This window comes from Vicugna pacos, chromosome 16, assembly GCF_048564905.1.
Source record: "Vicugna pacos chromosome 16, VicPac4, whole genome shotgun sequence".
In the NCBI taxonomy this organism is placed as follows: domain Eukaryota; kingdom Metazoa; phylum Chordata; class Mammalia; order Artiodactyla; family Camelidae; genus Vicugna; species Vicugna pacos.
In genome coordinates this window covers 43379281-43400456 of record NC_133002.1, presented here as the reverse complement: position 1 = coordinate 43400456, position 21176 = coordinate 43379281, and the positions used below count along the sequence as shown (strand labels likewise).

General features: G+C 45.3%; 1 protein-coding gene across 1 annotated transcript in view; it reads right to left on the bottom strand.

Annotated features, from left to right (window-relative positions):
* Nucleotides 1-310: 310 nt before the first annotated feature.
* PITPNA (phosphatidylinositol transfer protein alpha) overlaps nt 311-21176 on the bottom strand; it is a 35986-nt gene continuing 15120 nt past the window's right edge. Inside the window, exons 5-12 of the mRNA XM_006214435.3 lie at nt 19963-19970; nt 18799-18873; nt 17591-17674; nt 15558-15635; nt 15289-15399; nt 14269-14391; nt 3948-4015; nt 311-2901 (exon numbers count right to left, since the gene is read on the bottom strand). Of these exons, the coding sequence (XP_006214497.1) occupies nt 3971-4015; nt 14269-14391; nt 15289-15399; nt 15558-15635; nt 17591-17674; nt 18799-18873; nt 19963-19970 (524 nt within the window). The 3' untranslated portion in view covers nt 311-2901; nt 3948-3970. The remainder of the gene's footprint in view (nt 2902-3947; nt 4016-14268; nt 14392-15288; nt 15400-15557; nt 15636-17590; nt 17675-18798; nt 18874-19962; nt 19971-21176) is intronic.

Sequence of the window (21176 nt, the reverse complement as noted above, 5' to 3'; positions counted from 1 at the left end):
AGGACTCCTCTAAATAAATGTTTTGCTTGGTAGGATGGGAAAAAGAGGGGCATGTGAAGGGCAGGGGAGACAAAAGCAGAAAAGAAATACTGCCAGGAGAAAATGGCCAAATTACTTCCAGATATGTGATGTTTGCGTAAGTAAAATGATGAGAGAATGTTTTAATTTACAGAAATCGACCTGCAAAAATTTTCAGAGCTATCTTGTAACTTTTACTAATCCTTGTTAAAAGGGGAACAACAAGAGTTTGATGATATCTAAGTTGTAAAATGGACATAAGGACATCACCAATAAGTTGGACTCCAGAAAGCTCTGTCTAGGATTTTATTAGACTGCTTTTGTTCCCCCAATATACCTGTATTGGAAGATTGAGACAAAAAGGCACAAACTCACATTAAATAAACAAGGTAATCTAATCAGTTCTACAAAGTGTATTTTGTAAAAGAAGTAGCACTAGGAACCAACCAAAATAAGTCAGGGAGTCCCAGTAGGGACTGTAAGAGAGTTTGGGAAGATATACACGTGCCCACAATACTGACCCTGTCCCCCACCTCTCTGTGAGGCGGCCAGAGCCCAGCACCCCTCCTACAGAGGCACTGCTGCTTCTAACTGGGACTACAGCCCTGGAAATCTTAACAGAAGCTGGTCTGAAGAGGCATGGCACATCCTTGGGTACTACCCCTGGATCTGAGCCTTGCATCATAAGCCCCTCTGAGTGCTAGTTAGTTTGGGAGGGGATAAGGAGGGAAGGGAGGTACTTAAAAGAAGCCAACACTGTTGCCCAGCAGTGACACTATCCGCGAGGATGGAACAGACCAGGGACATCCCTCCTGTTTATGTGGGCTAGAGCCCTAGATCCCGCTGACTTCTGGAAATTCTAGCAGCTCATGTGGATGCTTTCAAATTGGGCAACAGGTGGAGGTGGGAGGAGCCAAAGGAAAGGCTAACAAAGAGCGAGCCCCTCCCCCTAGAGCTGGAGTGATATGTGTGGATCTCTGAGAAGAGCTGAAGGAAGGAGACTAATATCTGCTGACCCTCAAGCCACATCAACAGTGGTCTGTTTAGAATATCACCACTTGTTTCTCCCAGGATAACCCACATCTGGACTTGACTTAGTTGAAGAATGAAGAAGAGAAAGCTTTAAGCACACATATAATTATAAGCTAACACAGAGCTTGTAGGAAAACATGTATATACTTTTCTCCAGTAGGAATGCCTCATCAACTTTCCCAAATAAATGCTACCAACAGTTGGGATGCTAATAACCAACTGAATTGCTCCAGATCCATTACTACAGACCCCACAAGGTGAGGAGACTAATAGGAAGGTGTGACAGGACATCTCCTGATCCCTAAGGGGCCCCAATGAAGGTGAGAGCTACCCTGGCTGAGGGGTCTGAGTTTGTCCTCCCTTGCCCCAGGAGGGCCACAGGGAAGCAGCCATCAGGAAGTCACAGGTGTAATCCTGCGAGACACTCCCTTATTGCACTTAGAAATGAGTAAGGCCAAACTGACAAGAACATAAGGACAGATTATCCCATCCTACTTTTCTCTCCCCAACAGAGATTTGGTCTCTCATTAGCAGTGGCACCCAGACTAAAATGTGCTTGAGTCACTGCACACTCAGCCAACATCCTTCACAAGGCTTGGGAAATGTCAGGTGGCACCACAGCTATCTCAAATTCTCCCACTGGAAAGGCATACTTGGCTTCTGCCAAGTCATAGGGAACTATGAAGCACTCAGCGGCTTCTCTTCCCTGCAGCCTGGACTTTCTCACCAGCCAACTTTGGTAGAGTTCTGTACTACGATCACTACTTGTTTCTGATTGTCCAGGACAGAATTCAGCATGAGGGCAGGACAAGCTGAGTTCCTTATACCCAAATTCCTTTCCAGGACTAGGGACAAGGGGAAACATGTTCTGGGGAAGCTTTTCACATGCTTGTTCTGTGCAGCCTGAAAAGATTAGGACCTCTGTGTCCTGACCAGCCTCAGACAGAGGACAGGAATCTAAGAAAGCACAGAGAAAAGAGGATTATTGCTGAGTGGCAGCACCAGCCCAAAAGGGAAGAGGAGCACGGACATACAGAACTCCTAGGGGTAAGGGGGTGGGGCAGACTCAGTTCCAAGGGCCACATGGACAGTTCCTCCACGCAGAGTTGACCTGGGCATATTACGGGCTCTGCAGAGATTCAGACAGAGTGGGCAACAGGAGGGCCAAGAAGCCATAGGTATTTCTAAGACTAGTGACCAGAGATGCAATGCCTGGGCCAGGGGTTATTTGTTTTTGTTTAGTTTTCAAAACAGAGACTGGCTGGGCCTTGGGTACTTCCATGGTGCCTGGAGCACTCTTAACACTGGGTTACTGGGAGCAGAGATCAGAGTTATGAAGCCACATTGCTGTCCTGTGGGACTGCGGGAAAAAAAAAAATCTGTATTTCTAACTCATCCCCTCTCCCAAGGTGAGCACTCATATTGCAAAGATCTGCCCAGGAAGCAAAATACCTTAGTTCATCCCAAGGCTGGAAATAAACAAACATAAATCATTTAAATCACCACATCACAAAAGGCAGCTATTTTGAAAGACTAAAAATGTCACTTGGAAATCAAGGGGGTGGGGGACACACAGAAATGGGTTGAGAACACAATGGTTGGAGAGGGAGGAGCTGTAAATACAGCAACCTACACGCCACATATCTCAGAGGAGCAGGCTCCCGCACACACGGGCCTCATAATACCAGACGGTCTATTTGTTCACAATATTAACGGGCATCTAGAATTTAGCTACAGTAAGGGATCGAAAGTTGCCTGAAGAATGGGCATAGAAAGGCTGCGTCCGAAGATGGCCTGTCACTCGGGAGGGTGGAGCTGCTGGGCCTTCCTGTTGACCACTGTCTTGCAAAACTAGAAGAAAAATACAATTATTAAGGAAGCAACAGAGGAAAACAGAAATACACTGTAAATCATCATTGATGGGGGAATTTCAAAAGGAGGAAGGATGCCAGGCGGTGTGGTGGTAGGTGAAGGGAGAGAGGAAACTAAGGTCTAAGCAGTGACTGAGAAGCTGGCATGGCAACAATCCACTTAATCCCACTGTTTTATCTCCCAGAAGTTCTCAAGCACATGGAGCGGGGAGAGAAAGCAGAGGTTTGCGTCACTGCTGGCAAGACCCTAGGCCTCCTTAGCACCTCAGTGCTGAAGGACAGCCGGTTTTTATTTGATCACATGATTTTCTCTCAGAGCCAGGCTTTTCATTCCATAATTAAGCCCCTCTGAGCTGCTGGAATTACAGCAAGTCCAGAGATGTGCAGGGCACTGTAGCTAACAGAAGGAAGGGTCTTGGGGAAGAGTGACAAAGAACAAGGGACATCCCATCCTGGTCCTATGACCTGGGCAGAAATACTCTCAAAGCATCTGAAAGATGCTGCCTCTGATGGGGACAGCTACTCAGTCTGGGATTGGGAGAATAAAGAGGAAGGAAATGAAGCACCAGACCCAAGAAGGAACACTGGGAAAAACTGGCCAACGAATTTTCCAAGGGAGGGGTAGGGAATGGCAGCAGTGTGGAGCTAGGAACTGGCTCTGGCACAGGGGGTTCAGAAAGCACCCCACAATGCCAGCTTCAACTTGAAATGGCTCAAGTTACAAAAGGAAGAGTAATTAGTGCAGATAAGCTTTGAGTCCCCCACCCCAACCCCACTTCTCACCACCCTGTTCCTGTCTCTGTCTGAGCGGTTCTTTATACAATCACATGTCCCTGAAATGTCTTAACAGTCATAACCTCTCTCAGTGGAAGCCCAAGAGCTGTTCAGCATGGCAATCCTCATTATTACTAGAGGACAGGGGAGGAATAAAGCAGGTTTTCTGCCTCCAGAGTGAGCTGCTGAGCCTTGAGGACCCAAACTGATTTTAGCGCCTGTGACATGCTCAGTGAGAAATGTGGTACATACAGTGCAGAGGGGGAGGGGTGGCCTTAGTCATCCGCTGTCATTCCTTTCACTGGGTCCTTTTGTCTCATCTGGAACAGAAAAAAAAGGAAAAACTGAAAGCTTTTGCCGCTGATGGAGCTCACCACAAATACATTCCTCCTCTTCGATCTTGCCAGTGGAGAGGGCAGAGCAAGCATTTTCTTGTGCACAAAGCAAATCAGAGAATAGAATCCTGCACACACACAGCCAAAGCTACCCCATTTATAGCTCTTGTCACTGGTCCCACCAACCATGATTTCTGTTTCTCTGCCCTGCATCCCATGTTGGGGTTTCGTTCTTAAGTTCCCTTCTTTCATTCATTCATTCAGCAGATATTTAGGAAGCATCTTTTTTTGTGCAAGGAACTGCTCCAGGCCTGATGATTTAGCAATGAACCAAAATAGACCAAGTCTTGCTTCGAGGAGCTTAAATTCTGGGACAAGATGGGGAGAACGAACAAACTATGTCAGTGGGGCTAAGGGCCACTGGCATAGAGGATGACTGTGGGGAAACACTATTTTATGAGCTGGCTGTGGAGAGCCTCTCTGATGAGTGATGTTAGTGGAGACCTGGAGGAAGTGAGGGGGGAAATCCTGTGGCTCCCAGGGGTGGAGGTGGTTCCTGGAGCATTTCAGGCACAGGGAACAGCAATGCCCTCTTCTGAGCTCTAATTAGAGGCTTCGCCCAGTCAACCACGTGGACACAGTGTGGCTCCAGAGTTGGGCAGCAGAGGACAGGGATGGAAAATACAGGGGAGATCGCAGCTCAGCGGAAGTGTGAAGCTGCTGGAAAACAGGATAGGGTCTTCTCTGGAAGCATTGAGTGGTCCCTGTCCCTGGCACCCTCCAAGCGGAAGAGGACACAACTTCTTGCTGGGAATACTGTGGTGGCGATCGCTCTCAAATCCTTTCCAACTTGAAAATTCTACTCTAATTGCAGGATGTCTATAACGTGTGTTTCAACGTCCCATTAGATATTTCTTCTCTATCTCTGAGCTTTCTACTCGACTTTCACTCCATACTCATTCAACAACTTTTGAGCAGATAAGAGCATAAGCACTGGAATCAAACTGCCTGGACCACATTCAGGCTCCATCACTAACTGTGTGACCTTGAGCAAGTTACTTCGCTGCTCTCTAAACCTCAATTTCTGTAATAATAAAACAGAGATAATAACAGTACATATGTCATGGGGGTTGTGGTGAAGATTAAAATACTCACGTAGAGTACTTAGCGCACCAGCGTGCTTGGCACAGAGTCTGCACTCATACCTGCTATGAGTGTTATGTCCTTGCTCTAAGCAGAGTCCTGTAGTGAAGGGGGTGTGTATGCAGCTCTGAAGAACCTGGACTTTCAAGCCACAGACTCCTCAGTTATGTTCTACTCACTAGATTGACTACTGCCACATCCTGCAGAGACTCTACCTCGGCAGCTGCAGTTCTCCACTGGGAACATTTTCAAATACTCTTCCTGCCACATTTCAAACTGATGTCTATTGTTCACCACCCACCCAACTACTATAATCAGTAAGTCCACGTGGAACCTGGACATGAGAAAAACATTCTTCTGGTCCTCCCCACAGGTTCCTATAGTCACTCCCTATTGACAGCATCACTGTAAAAAGGTCTTTGGTCTTTTACTCTAGAGTTTCCTCAAAATTGATTCAGAAAACTGCCTGGGGCACATGTAGGTTCTTGGGCCCCAGACCTGATGAATTAGAACCTACAGGAGAGGGACCTTAAGTGAGTCACAAAAATCAGCCGGTCTCACAAACCTCGCTTTTCATCATCCCCAGCAAAGATCCTCTGCTCCCAACAGGAAAGTCTATTTTCTGACACCAAGCCAGCCAGTAGGAGCTTATTCTGAGATCTCCCTGAAATGCCTTTCCCCTGTAGATTCTGCTCAAAACTCAACTTTCCTGAATGATATCATTACTTTTTTTTATTGCTTCTGTAACTTTAGTTAGCCACATTAATGAATACCTATTAACTTACTACTTTATAAGAGTTCAACACATTCAAAATTTTTCAATATGACAAATCTGGGTAAGAGCACTGTCATATTTTTTTAAAAGACTAAAAGTTAACTTTGTGGTGTTATGATGGAAGTATTTGTGTGAACACAGTATGTCAGATAAATACAGAAATAACTACAGACTGTAAAGCCCCCCTGCTGCATCCTATGAGCAGGTCTGGGAGTAGCAACACCCCAACAGTAATGAGCACACCCAGCACCCAGACACCTCTGCCACTAAAGGAACCAGGGCTTCCGGGAGATCCGGCCAATTCCAGCGCTGGTCACAGAAAGAGCAAGACAAGCCTGGAACGCCTTGCTGTGTAGAATGAAGGTAACATCACCAGAACTGGACAGAAAGGCAGGTAGAAGACAGTGAAAAGAACACCAAATCTATGATGTTTTGGCCTAAAACACAGAAACTGGATCTAATCACATAGAATCGTTGGACATATTTCAACTGAAAAATACTCAATAAAATGACTACCCTATAACCTTCACAAATGTCAAGGTCTTGGAAGTCCCAGAATACTGAGGAATTGAACCAGACTAAACGAGACTAGGAGGGCACAGTGTGTGTAATGTAGGGTTGTACCCTTTCCTTGAAAAGAATGGGGTCTCTGGGTTAAATGGGAGTACAGGAGTTCTTCATTATTCTTGTCATTTTCTGTGAGTTTGAAACTCTTTCAAAATAATTTTTTTAAAAGACAAATGCTAATTTGAAAAGACATATGCACCCCAATATTCACAGCAGCACTATTTACAGTAGCCAAGACATGGAAACAACCCAAATGTTCGACAGATGACTAGATAAAGATGTAGTTGATACACAATGAAATACTACTCAGCCATAAAAAAGAATAAAGTAATGTCATTTGCAGCAACATGGATGGACCTGGAGACTGTTATTCTAAGTGAAGTAAGTCAGAAAAAGAAAGAAAAATACCACATGGTATCACTTATATGTGAAATCTAAAAAAAAAAAAAATGGAGGGGGGAGACACAAATGAACGTATCTACAAAACAGAAAGACAGACAAAGAGAACAAACTTACGGTTTCCAGGGGGTAATGGGGGTAGAAAGGGATAAATTGGGAATTCTAAATTTGCACCTCTTGAGGAGTAATGGAAACGTTAGTTATCTTGATTGTGGTAGGGGTTTCATTGGTATATACATCTATCAAAATTAATCAAATTGTACATCTGAAATATGTGTAGTTCGCTGTATAAGAATCATACCACAGAAAAGGTGTTAAAAATAAATAGTTTAAAAAATTTTAAATTAAAAATTAAAAAAAAAGAGACAGAAACACGCTCATTAAATGTCTGCTCACTAATGACCATTCACGTAAATTTTCAATAATCAGAGAGGCTAAGATTTGGCTTCGTGGGAGCAAAGCTCCCCAGGCCTCAGGCAGATTCTTGTATGCCCTGAGAGTTCACTGCCTTGCTTTAATTTACTAATGTAAAGCCAGGTCCTGTTTTCCTACTGCTTGAAATAAGATGCAACTTCCTATCAGGAAACACGATAGCTTCCTCCACTCTCAGAGACAAGGTCCCTCCACAGAGGGTGCCACTGAAATAAAAATATATTATTTCATTCCTATAATGAAATGCCCTAAGAATGCTTATTTCCTGTTTCCTGGGGCCTAAATGACATGAAAGATTTTATCTGATTTTGGAGTGTTCCTCAGATCGAGCCACTGCAAGCTGTGTATATACATATAGTCGAGGAACATGAAAATAGAAGCTCCAGTCTTGCTTTGTTTATTTTTAACAGTGGTTTCCTGTAGGGAATGAGGCCAGGAGTTGGAGGAAAAGGACTTTTATTCATCTACTTATCTTATTTATTTTTTGGACTTCTATTTTTAATATTTTTCTCTATTTTGTGAAAATTGCTTTTACTATAAGTATGAAATACTCCTTTGACTTTAAAAAAAAACCAGTTAAAGTATCAATGTCAGTTTCCTGGGTATGATATTGTACTATCGTTTTGCAAGATGTCATTGGGAGAAACAGATCTCCTCTCTATTATTTCTTAAACCTGAATGTAAATCTTACAATCATCTCAAAATAAAAAGTTCAATTAAAAAAAAAAGCTAGTAAAAAAAAAAAAAAACAACAGTTTAGGACATTGAAAAGTAACCACAAGTCAGTTCTGAAAGTACAGAGAGGAGGCACATGTGGAATTGTTTTTATTTACCTATGTTTAAATTTTATTTTTATTTATTTATTTATTAAAGGGGGGATTAGATTTGTTTGTTTGTTTATTTATTTATTTAAATGGAGGTGTTGGGAATTGAACTGAGGACGCTGTGCATGCTAAGCACATACTCTACCACTGAGCTATACCCTTCTCCCTTGGATTTTGTTGTTGTTGTTGTGAAGGAGGTAATTAGGTTTATTTCTTCCTTTATTTTTAGAGGTGGTACTGGAGATTGAACCCAGGACACCTCATGCACATGCTAAGCATGTGCTCTACCACTATACCCTCCCCACTCCTTTGAAATTGTTTTTCAAATCTCTTTAGAAAGCCACTCTCTTTATAACAGGTTTAGCCCTTTGGGAAAGAAATTTAGCAAGAAATAACAAGAGTCTTAAATTCTCTAATTCCATTCATAGGAATTTATTTTAAGTAAATAATCCTAATTACCCAAAAAACTTAGTGTACAATAATTTTTCACCACAGCATCATTTAGAAACAGTGAGAACCAGCAAACAACACAACAGAAACAAGGAAACGCCAGAGTACAGAGCAATATGTACACTACTATTAGAAACATGTATGTGCAGAAACGGGTTTTTTAGTAGGAAATGCTCTGTTATAACGTTCAGAGAAAAAAGTAAGAGAAGCACCCGGCACGTGCAATACCATCGTAAGTAAGTAAAAGTGTACAGAAAGACTTAAAATGTTTACGGTGGTTGTCTTTAAATATTAAGAGTACAAGTGACTTTTTTCTTTCTACTCTTCACTCTTTTCCAAAAAGTATTTAAACTTATATACTACCTTAATATTGAAAAATGAAACTATTTTAAAAGAAAATAAAGCTGCTCCCATATTTCAAGATGTTGGCCCATCTTCCAGGTGGTCCGCCCTGGGGTCAGTCAGGGCTGGGCAGGGTGGAGGGAATTAGGACCCCACAGATTGGGATCCCTCAGCCTCAAAAGACCCAGCTCTGCCCTCTGCAGGCGCTGCAGGAGTCCAACCTCAGATTCCAATCTCCCACAGCCCAGCAGGCGAGCTGGGCACTGAGTGGTTTCTCTTTATCAGCTCAATCCTCAGAACCTCTATCTACCACAGTCCCAAATGGGAAACTCTGGGATGTGGTATCCTGCCAGGAACTTCACTGCACAGAGACACTTACACAATCACTGAGTTTAAGACTTCAAATCTAAAACTGACGGTGACCCATCAGTCAAAAAGCCACAGGATGGAGCAAGGGCCCTCCTCCCCAAAGTTTATGTGATGAGAAAGCGATGGGCACATTCACGTGCAAGCATACACACAGGGGGACTGGCTACAAGGAGGCTCAGAAACAGTCCCCAAGGTGGGCCAGCAAGGCAAGGGTGCCACATGGCCTCTCAGCTCTGTCCCGAAGTACCAAGTCCAGAAGGGACGGCTCCGGAGGGAACAGAAGAGCCGACAGGGACTTCAAGAGGAAGACCCCCAAATATGGTATGGAATTTTAACTGTGCCCTCTTTGCTGTTTTTCAGCAGATGTTCTAGAGTCCAGTAAATAGTTTTCTTAAAATTTAAAAAATGAATCCTTTTTCCCCAGTCTCATTACCTACAGAGTTAATGGCCAAAGGCCCAGGAAGTATCTGTTCACTAAACGAGAAGGTATCCTTAACTTCTGAGCCTCAGTTTCTCTGTCTATAAAATAAAAGCTACAGGCAGCCATGAGGATTTCATGATACAGTACATATAAAATGCTTACCACACATGACAGGCACAGAAAGAGCTCAATAAATGTTAGCTTCTATTAATAATAAAACTATGTTTATTACCACCATGTTCATAAGATAGTGAGTCCCCCATTGTAGGAGGTGATCGAGCACAAGCTGGGGTGGGGGGGCTGCAGAGAGCACTCAATCACTGGCCATATAACTGGACTAAATGACCTTTAAGGTACCTTCTTCCACTTTTGAGATCATGAGTTTCTTAAGAGAGCAGGAGTGAGGGAGAGACACTGCTCTATACAGGCACACATTTCCTGACATTTTTCTTTTTAGGGCAAAGGACTAATCTCTTGATCCCTTGTTTCTCAAATCCTTGAGCCTCATCCAAGAACAGTGGGTCCACCCCTCAACACTGATGAGAATTATGGCAGTGGTGACTGTGGCCTTAGAGTGACCTCTCATAACTCACAAAACAATCCACCCACATGAGACTACTATGCATTGGTTTAAAAAATAACAGTCATAATTCCTACTGCAAACTTAGTTAATTATGGCAGACTGAATAGATGCATTTATTGCTCTACCTCCCCAAAAGCCTACCACAATGACCGTGAAGGAATTTTTTAAAGGATGTAAAACCACAAAGACAGTAAGAACAGAGAAGACAACAGCAGTTAAGAGGGAAACAGCATTCTGGAAGATGAAAAAAGTACAGCTGAGTAGTGACTAACGCACAGAACAGCAGAGGCTCACACCCAAGTGCCTGTGAGGAACAGAGACCCAACTGCACTCAGATTCTCCAAAGGCTTGGGAACAGCGGCACCAGGTACCTCTAAAAGTGGGAGTGCAGGTGGGGTTAAAAACTGGTGACTTCTTTGAAAGCGGGAATAAAGAACAGTTTGGCCCTGGTGTTCCCTCCCCCAGTTCTCACAGTCCAGCAAGCCCTGCTTCCTGCCACAGCAAACTGGGGGTTCACTCTCTGGAGGTGCTGAGGGTAGCCAGCCTCAGCTGGGGGTGAAGTGGGCAGGATGCAGATTAGGTTAAAGACACCCCATAGCACAGTGAATCCACCAGGACCCTTCTCAGCTCAGCTCCCAGAAGGCTAGCCCTGACCATCCCCATGAGCAAAAGACTGGGGAGTCCCCTGGAAGCAAAATGAGTAGCTGAAGAAAAACAGAATCCTGAAGCCGGGGACCACCTGACTTCAGTTCAGTAAGCCCACCCTGATCCAGAGAGCTCCAACCCGTTTTTTTTAGAGCTTCACTCTTCAATGTGAATGGGCAGCCAAGGACCCCCAGTCATTTGAGGGAAGCCCCCAACACAAAACAATAGTGCAGTAGGAAAAGCGAGCTCAGGGGGAACAAAAAATGTTCAGGGGGCAGAGATACCTCAAAACCAAACACAAGAGCCAAAACCCAGAGCTTTAGAAAAGGAAGATGTTGAGGTAGAAATAAAGAAAAAAATACTTTAAAAAAAGAACACAGAAGAAGAAATGCTTTAAAATGTCTTAAATTCAAAAGAGTAGAGAAAAGTTAACCCTGGAAAATCTCTGCCAAACAGCAGACATTTTAAAAAATGAGAGAAAACGTAAGAGAATTAGAAGGCCAATTCATGAGGTCCAACTTCTGACTGAAAAAAAATTCCAAAAGAGAACAAAGAGAACAGAGGGGAGAAAATGATGAGACAGGTAATACAAAAACATCTTCCAGAACTGACGAGCTCTTTAGATCAAAGTGTCTACCGAGTGGGAGCAAAATGCACGAGAATGAACCAACACCAACCCCGTTACTGTGCAAGCAACCCAACCAACCACCCCAGTAAGACTCAGAGACAAAACTGAGATACAGACACAGGAAACTAAGCTAACACAAAGAAGGGAGGCCGTTGCTCACTTCTTGACAAAACAAGAAAATTATCCAAGGAAGGAATGAAAACCAGAGTAGACTAAAGGGCTCAGCTGGTAAAAAAGAACTTCAAAGGCAAAAAAATAATAAATGCTGACTGATGAGTTAACCCAAAATTGTGATCTGGGAGGATGGAGAGAAGTGTGGGTGCTGGGTGGAGTAAAACAGCCAAATCTTCCACAGGAAGAAGTCAACAATTAATAGCTCAAGTCAAAAAAGATTTAAGAGGTTAAGCATACTATCTGGAAACATGGAGGTCATTAACAAAAGAAACCACCCTGAGAACTGCAAGGGGTTGCTTCTGGGGGCAGGACCTCAGGGACTGGGCAGAGGAGGACAGTGTCTTCCTCATAAGCCAGGATACTGCCTGAGTTTTAAAAGCATAAAAATGCTTGTGAAGGTGATGGATATGTTTATGGCACTGACTGTGGTGATGGCTCCGAGGGTGTATATTTATCTGCACACTCATCAAGATGTATACATTAAACAGGGGCCTGCAGCTCTTTGTATGTCAATCAGACCTCAATAGATTGTTTTTAAAAAGAAAAAAAAAAAAGAAAGAAAGAAAATAAAACTTGGATAGAAATATTTTCAGAAAGAGGAAAAGAAAAAAGAAAGAAAAAAGACAAGTGAGCTCGAGGTACTGTCAGTGCACAAAGGTCCCATACAGTTGCTACAGGGGTCGGAACGTGTCCCAGAATGGTTTTGCTTTCTCTTCCACTGCCAACTATTTAAAAAATTCCAATTTCAAAGAGGGTTTTCTGCATTTGCAGTCGTTATTTTGGAGGACAAAGATCATCTAAGCTTTTGGCACAGTTATCCACAGGATGGAGAAACAGGCAAAGACAAGGGTGGGGATTAAGAAAGCACTCCTGACGATGAGTGCGCTCCAACTTTGGGTCTGGGGGAGGCAGATCCAGCGGATGCTCTGCAGAGTCCTCTTAGCACCGAGAACTCGAATTTGACCCAAAGGGTGAAAGGCTGTGAGCAGGTGCTCCCATGACCCCGGGGTACTTTTGGGCTGGCCTGCCAGGCAGTGGGCGGCTGAAGATACAGACTAAACCCCAAAGGCTCTGCGTTCCTCTGTTTGGTCATTTGTTTCTTTTCTTTTGTCAGGACTCAGGTGACCAAAAGACTCAGGCCCAGCTCTTACATTGTTAGACTCGCCAGAGCCCTGGGCATTAAAAACTACCACTTCCTGAAGATCCTGAGCAAACGAATCAGGAGTTGTGTCCAAAATCCTGCCACTTCCCTGCCAAATGTAGCTGAATGAATGACTAAACATTTGCCTGCAACAGGAACTAACTCAGTAAACCACTTAACCAGTGGGTCAGCCCAGAAGTGCTGTCCTGGAGGGTAAAATCAACTCCCTGGGGCTGTGGAGGAAGGAGGAGTGCCTTTTCCCTGAGACCGGCACAGTGCAGCAGGAACATCTGTGTGGTGTGGGGCCCGGGGCACCTGGGCCTGCGTCTCACCTGCGGCCCTGCTGCAGAGCCCAGCGAGGCCATGCAAAGCAATGCCTGCCAGACACCCAGGCTCTGTGCCAACCCACCCAGAGAAAAGAGGGAAAAATGGGTGGCAGTTCCTATGAAACAGAGCTTCCTGCCAGACTTTTAGCCCTGAGAGGGCCAGAGGGAGCCCCAAATGGCACTGAGAGGGAGGAAACGAGGCTGGGTGACTGGGGGCCAGGGCTCTTCCCCCGAGCATATCGCCGACGGGCTGCATGACTCTGGGCACCGAGCTCAACCCTCAGAGCCTCCGCTCCCCTATATGAGTGTAGGCATAACAGTGGGGCCTCCTCCCAGGGGTTGTGAGGATCACAGGAGACGTACCCTCAGACAGTGCCTCACATACGGTGGCTGCTCGAGTGTTATTTACTGACAACCTCCTCTGAGTGAGCCTTGCAGGGCAGCATCCCCAGACTCCCGGAATGAGGCAAGAGGAGTGTTAGGTCTCCAGGCTCCCATGGAGCAGCAGATAGCGCTCCTTCTGGGATCCATGCCAAGGCCAGAAAAAAAAGGCAAAGGCTCCAAACTCTAAAAATAGTTCAGAACAACCTTAGAGGGGGGTCAGTTCTGTGTGTGCTGCTGCTGTCCTCTGTGGGTAATGTGCATGGTGTTCATGGATCAGCCCGGCCTGCCTCCTCCCGGCGTCACCTCCACCTCTGCAGCCCAGCACGATTCCCCCTCCCGGCTCTGAAGAACCACTGCAGCAACTGCATTACTCACTTGGCATTCAGCACAGACCGCCATATCTGTCTCTCTGGATATGCCAAGACCTCGACTAGACTGCAAGTTCAAGAGCACGGGCTGCATTCTTCCTTGTAGTTCCCATATCGCCTGGCATTAGCCCTTACCCACAGTAGACGCTGACATGTTCCTAGAACCACAGGATGGTGCCCTCAGAGATCTGCCCCGGCACGAGTCTCCCTCATGCTCACACAGTTATCTGGCTGAGAGCCCCAAGTCTCCCCTGGGCTCCCGCGTACCTCATCCAGCTGTCTCTTCGTCTCTTCTTCCATCCTCCGAATGTCGTCCATGGTCAGGTCAACCCATTTATCCAGCCAACAGAACAGCTGCCTGTGGAAGTTTGTAAATAGACGCTTCTCTTGCTATAAAAAGGAGGGACCCAAGTTAGAACGTGGAAGGTGAAGGCCACTGCTGCAGCTCTCCTCCCCATGACCAAAGCCCACACTCTGCTGGGAGCAGGGGCGAGGAGTGACACCCAGCTGGCTTATCTGGATCAGCCCTCCAGTCCCTTAGGTCAACGACCTTTGCCTTCGTGCATCTGCCAAGTATGGCTTCAAGCTGGAGGAAGCCCCCTGGAGAGGCTGGGTCCCTACCTCACAGTGAGGCTCTGTGCCCAAAATGCTACCAAGATGGGCAGCCCATGAGCATATAGCAGAGCCAAGGTCCCAAAACAACTGTGCCAGGTTTCCTCCTTGTCCCTGGAGCCTAAAGCCAGGTTAAAACTGGCCAGTAGCTATGGAATGTTGCCCAGTTATACTAGACTCTCATGCACCAGAGATAAGGCTATAAAAACTCCCTAGGGGCTATTTAGGCAAGTGACTCAGTTTTCCTGGGTTTCTCCCATGTATACATGTTATGACACTTTTGTTTTGATAGTCCCTTGTTTAAAAAGGAAGGAAACTCCTTAGGTCTGTCTGGTTTAGTAATTCAGGGCCCTGGAGAAATTGGTTCCTAGTGCCTCTCGCCTTTTGGCTTCAAGAAAAGATACTGAGTTTTGTCGTTTATTCGTAGCAAGCCCCTTCTTATTTTCCTCTTTTGCCTCAGTTTCCTTCCCTGTCACATGTGGTGCCCTTGGACAGACAGCATTAAACTGTAAGACAGTTAAGTGCAAGGGGAAGTGGGGGTCTGGGAAACCAATCTGAAATATTCGGATGTTGGCTACGGTAAGATACAAGCCACATGGGGTGTATGATCCTCTCTTGTTGGGCCAAACACCCCCCACCAACACACACTAGGAAGGCTGCACCCTGGTCACTTACCTTGTGTATAAAGTTTTCCACTTTGTTCTGTAGGCCCCACCACTTGAACTTGACAGTAACCAGTTTGTATGCACACATGTATGGGCAATCTTTCTGATTTACAAGTTCCTGCTGTATTAGAAACACACCCACAGGCAGGCAAGTAACTAAGAGGGCAGACCTCTGGCTCTCCCTTAGCCCAGTCCCAGCCATTCCCCTCCACCTCCAGGAGAGGACCACCCACGCTGTGCCCAGCCCCCGCCCCCTGGTGGTGAGGGTGTGAACTGCACCTTCCAATTGGGGCCCAAGGGTCCTCGGCCTGTTTTGATAGATTTAAATTTTGCAGGGTCTTCCTCTGCCTTGTAATCCTGAGAGAAGTTGTAGAATTGGAGTTGGAAGCGAAGAGATGGGGGGAGAGAGAAAGAAGGGGAGAGAAAGAGAAAGAGAGATCAGATTTTCCACCAGAGCACAGTTCATACCATCCTTGATGTGACAGGCGCACAGAAAATATGGGGGAATGTTACAAACAAGATGTAGAACTGTTTACATTCGCCTCAGAGGAGTTCTCTGCGATTTTCTCTGCCAGGGTTTGTTTTCAGTTTTACAAGACTGTGCGAGCAGGAATCTACTTCCACTGTTTAAGATGGGGACTTGCAACCTGGAGTCAACAACCAGATCTCCAGGGAAAGTGTTTTCAAAATACAGCAGTCGCTTGAACAATGCAGCGGTTAGGGGTGCTGACCCTCCGAGCAGTCGAAAACCCACGTATAACTTAGAGTTGGCCCTCCATACCTGTAACCCCCTGCATTCTTGGATTCAACCAACCAGGGACAGCGTGGAACTGTAGTATTTACTATTGAAAAAAAAAATTCCACATACAGGTGGACCCCTGCAGTTCAAACCTGTGTTGTTCAAGGGTCAACTGTATAGATTTCTGAGCTATTTATTCCACACAAAACTCAGTGAATAAGAACATCTGCAAGTGAGGGTGGGATGCACTTTTTTGTTTTTTTAAACCTCCCAGGTGATTCTAAAACGGCAGCCTAGGTTGAGAACAACTGGCTGCTGCCATTCCTGAAATCTTCTAATCCTATCTCCCTCTGGTTTTTGTTTTGTTTATAAACTGGCTTGTTTTAATAAAATCCCTACTGGAAATGTTCAATGTATAGACTCTACCCTCTTGTGTACTATCGTCAGTCTCCCCTCACTGATTTAAAATGCAGTCAATGCTGTGTGTTAATTAACTGCAACAGAAGTTTAATCTTTGGCTGTTCCTCTGCATTGACTAACATGGGCTCAGGAAAAGCAAACCCCTTAGAGCATCTACTTAACAAATTAAAATATTTTAGGCACACAAAGTGACTCCAAGAAAGAGGTATCATACCCCTGGGGTATAGAAAGCACTTTTTCCCTACCAATGGGCAGAAAGCCAAATTCCTGTGCCCAGATCCCAAAAGGCCCCATTCAAATAGGAAGAGGACTGGATGGGGGACCTAAACCTTTACTTCCCTAAACAATACCTCCCGGGAACACAGCAGTGAGCAGGACAGACCTGGCCCCCACTGTCTCCGACGTTATGGAGACACGTTATGGGCACAGAAGGCAGGACTGACAAAAATAATGACTGGCCCACACTTTAAGAGTCCTGAATCTAGTGGGAAAGACATAAACTATTAATCATAACATGTTAATGTTATAACGGATCTAGACACATGTTATAAGGATGCAGAGTCCTACAGAAATCAAAGGATGTTTGAGCAGCAAAATGAGAGAATGACTGAACGCCACTCCAGGGCAAAGAGTGGATGTGACGATGGAAAGCAGGAAGGAAAGTCCTTCCCAGGTGTCTGCTGCCGTGTACGTTACTCTGAGAGGCGACCACCAGCTTCTTGGGGGAAGGGGACTTGTCTTTCCATATAACTGGCACCCCCAAACCTCCCCCACCACCCTGCAACCCACAGAACACAGTATTCCAACACAACAGATAGGCAATATGCTTTTCAATTACTGGGTTGGAAAAATAACGAGAACTAGTTTCAGGCCAAGTATCACTTCAGCAGGGTAACTCACCCTCAGGGCTACCAACAGTACCTGCGTTGTCCAGTGACAATTTCCAGAGGCCAAATAGGACACATACATCTGGGCCACTACTTTCCTGGTGGTATCCCCAAGTCAAGACAAGGGAACTCAACACTCATTTCACAACTAAAACAAACAATACCCAAGACAGAACCTTCCTTTGAGCCAAGATGGATATGATTTCTTGGTTTGAGGAGTCATTTCTACATCTTAAAGGCCACCTATATTGCTAAACAGTTCCTACCTTGCTAAGTACTTGGCTTCGATCTGCAATGTCTATGTATATGGCTTCCACGTGTTTCCATGCCTCAGGCTCCAGTTTATGCACCTGCAGGAGGAAGGAGGACCACTGTGTGTTTCCATCATCTACAGAGCACACTTTACCCAGAACGGACACCCAGGAACAGCTACTCCTGTAGCCGTAGATGTGAGATTCCTACCGCTATATACAAAATTATCCAAAGGAATGGGAGGATGGATTTTAAGTGGACATACATTTGAGAACTAGTGCTCTGATTTTTCAGGCTAAGTGCAACTCCAGCAGGCCAAGACACCCTCAGGGCTCCCTCAGCACCTTCCATATATTCCCCCTTTATGAAGACTGTTACACACTCATGGAGATGTCGCCTGTCTAGCCATATACTGCTATTTTGATGCTTTTAAAAATTAACTGATTGAAACAGGGTGCACATGTACATGATACAAAATTATGACACAAATTCAAGATGTACAGCAGGATATGATAAAACGTAACTCTCTTGTTTGTCTCCCAGTCCCTTCCCAAGTACCATCCTGCTACCAGATTCCATGCCCGAACAAGCACCCAAGTGAGATTTTTCTTTTAATACAGATGGTAACACATATAGACACTGTTTTACATCCTGCTTTTTTCACTGAACAATTTATCTTGAAGACTTTTCCCTACTGGCTCTTTTTAACGGCTGTGTAACATACCACGATACAGCCACACCACAATTTACTTAACAGGGTCTCACTGATGGGCTCCTATGTTGTTTTTAATCTCTGACTACACAAAGAATGCAGCAATCAATCTCCTTGTATATGAGTTATTTCACATATGTAAAAACATAACTGTAGTATAAATTCCCAGGTGTAGAATTACTGGGGTGTATTTTAAATTTGAGGAGTTACTGGCAAACGGTGCTCTACAGAGGCTGTAATTTTGGTATTTTAAAAATAGATCCTCTGTGCCAGGAGTTGCACTTTAGACCAATCCTCACATTAGGAGAAGGCCCTTTAAAGAGTCTTGGAGATCGTATTTTTCAGATGAGAGAGAGTGATCCCATGCTGGCAGGATAGATCTAAGCCAGGCTGCTTAGATCTTCCCGGACAGGAAAAAGGGGACCACGGAGAAGACCCCTTGGCAAGGATGGAAGAGCCACAGAGCAGAGCCTCAGGGAGTCCCTGGGGCCCTGGGGAAGTGCTACTTACATTCTCCTGGGTGCCAAGATCTGGTTTGTGCCAGGTTTCAATTTTAATCAGAAAGTCTTCTTTCATGTACTCATTCTGGAAGGGGAAAAAAATACCTTACAGTCACCAGGCTCAAATTCGGGGAGTAACCATTTCCTACTACTTGCTCAAGGGCAGTTGGGAGACTCCAGCCTCTGCTATAATATCAGCTAACTGACCTGGGAGCCCACAGCACGCTAGGCGCTCATCCTCCCATCCAGTCCTCACCGCGGCCTGTGAGGGCTGTAGTAACATCACGCTCACTTTACAAAGTTCAAAGGGGTGAGGGTACTTGTCCAAGGCCATAGAGACAACGACAGAGCTGGGCTTCAAAAACAGTCTTGTCTGACTTCAAAAATCCACGTGTTTATTAATTCATGTATCTGCCATTTACCTGACGGACAGGGTGCTAACGGCTGACTGGTAGTGTGGGAAAAGCACAGGAAGTCTTCCCAGCCAAGCAAACACATTCGCTACCCTCTTCCCCCAATTCCCCCCAGCCAGTCTTTTGCTGAGGACTGAAGTTCTCTTCTCAGCAATCTAACCCCTCATGCTAGTTATTATCTTTCTCCCTAATGCTTTTCAAAAGCTGGAACTGTTCAAAGGAGGGACACGGTAACCCCCAACTCCTCAGTGGGAATTAGGTTCCCAGAAACCGCCTACGTCCTAGCAGGAACAAGGCATCTGGATGAGGATGCTGAAGGGTGGGAAGGGCACTGACAGAGCGGGCGGTCACGGAAAAGAAACATTGCTGATGTCACAATTTTGCTAAGGGTCAGTGCTCACTGGTGTCAACAGATGCCCAGATGGGAAAGCCCCAATCAGGTCAGCTGAACTGAAGTTTCTGTACAGCCCTGACAAGGCACAGCCTGGGGCGAGCAGGGGGGAGCTCGTTCTGTACATGTGAGACCCAGGACGAGGATGCCTTAGTCCTGACTGCTGCACCTTAGAAAGCCACCTGCCAATGCCGCTTCAAGCAAGAGGCCACTTTGCCAATTAACAAGCTTCTCGTTAGGAATGAAAAGATTAAGTCTCAACAGCTCCAAGTCCCCCAAGAAAAAAGAGAGGAACCCCCAGGAACCTCCAGTGCAGTTCCATTTTTATTTCTTCTTTTCTTATATTCCCACCCCCCCTGAATATACTTACTGTAATAACTGCTCCAAGGCAAGGACATGGAAAGAAGAGAGAAAAAGATTAATGAGGATGAATAAATATCCACCCCTCATCCCCAGGGACTACAAAAGCAAAGAATTCTCCAATCCCTGGGGCTTACTCCAGAGTCACCCTCCAAGCCCCAGTGAGTGCATTTGGTACCTCAAGTGCACCAACCCTCGTTTTACTCATACAAAAGTCCCCAGAGACCAAATATGGAATCTAATTAAAGTGATGCCACTGTCAGCGCCTCCGGACTCTTCCCAGCTGGGCAAGGACAGGGACCGGCCCTGATGAGCTGAAGCACTGAGACCTGCCGCTCGGCCATCAGAGCATCACCTGTGCCCCCCTGCTTCCCGGGGCACAGAGCAGGCACCTTAGGCCAGATGCTGTCTATCTGCCCTCTGTATCCTTCCTCTCACTGTAACCAAACCCCTCACCCTCCACACTCCTGCTCATTGTAATGAGACCCCCTTGGAAAGCACAGTTCAATTATTTATCAGAGAAAATGACTGCAGCTCTAATGTCACCGGGGAACGGACTAGCTCTCCTCCTGACCACAGCCCAGATCATTCTGTGCCCTCTGAATTTAGGAGTTATCTCAATTTCGGATAGATGCCACACTGCCACGTTCAGACAACAGTCAAACTCTGTAACTCCAGAACTGAAACTAAGGCTACCTCTAAGACTGAGATGAGGAAAAGCTGAAATATAAGGGATAAAATCCACCTCTTTGAGACACAACCCAAGAGTAGGGAGGGTATAGCTCAGTGGTAGAGGGCATGCTTAGCATGCACAAGGTCCTGTCTTCAATCCCCAGTACCTCCATTTAAAAGAGGGGAGGGGAGAGGAGAAAAGAAAAGAAAGGGGAGGGGAAGGGAGAGAGAGAAGAAAAGAAAGGAAAAGAAAAGGAAAAGAAAAGAAAAAGAAAAAGAAAAAGGAAAAGAAAGAAAGGAAAGGAAAGGAAAGGAAAGGAAAGGAAAGGAAAGGAAAGGAAAAGAAAGGAAAAGAAAGGAAAAGAAAGGAAAAGAAAGGAAAAGAAAGGAAAAGAAAGGAAAGGAAAAGAAAGGAAAAGAAAGGAAAAGAAAAGAAAAGAAAAGAAAAGAAAAGAAAAGAAAAGAAAAGAAAAGAAAAGAAAAGGGAAACAACCCAAGTAACTATCAGTGATCTTCCTGAATCCAGTGAAGGATACTTAGAAGAAAGCACCT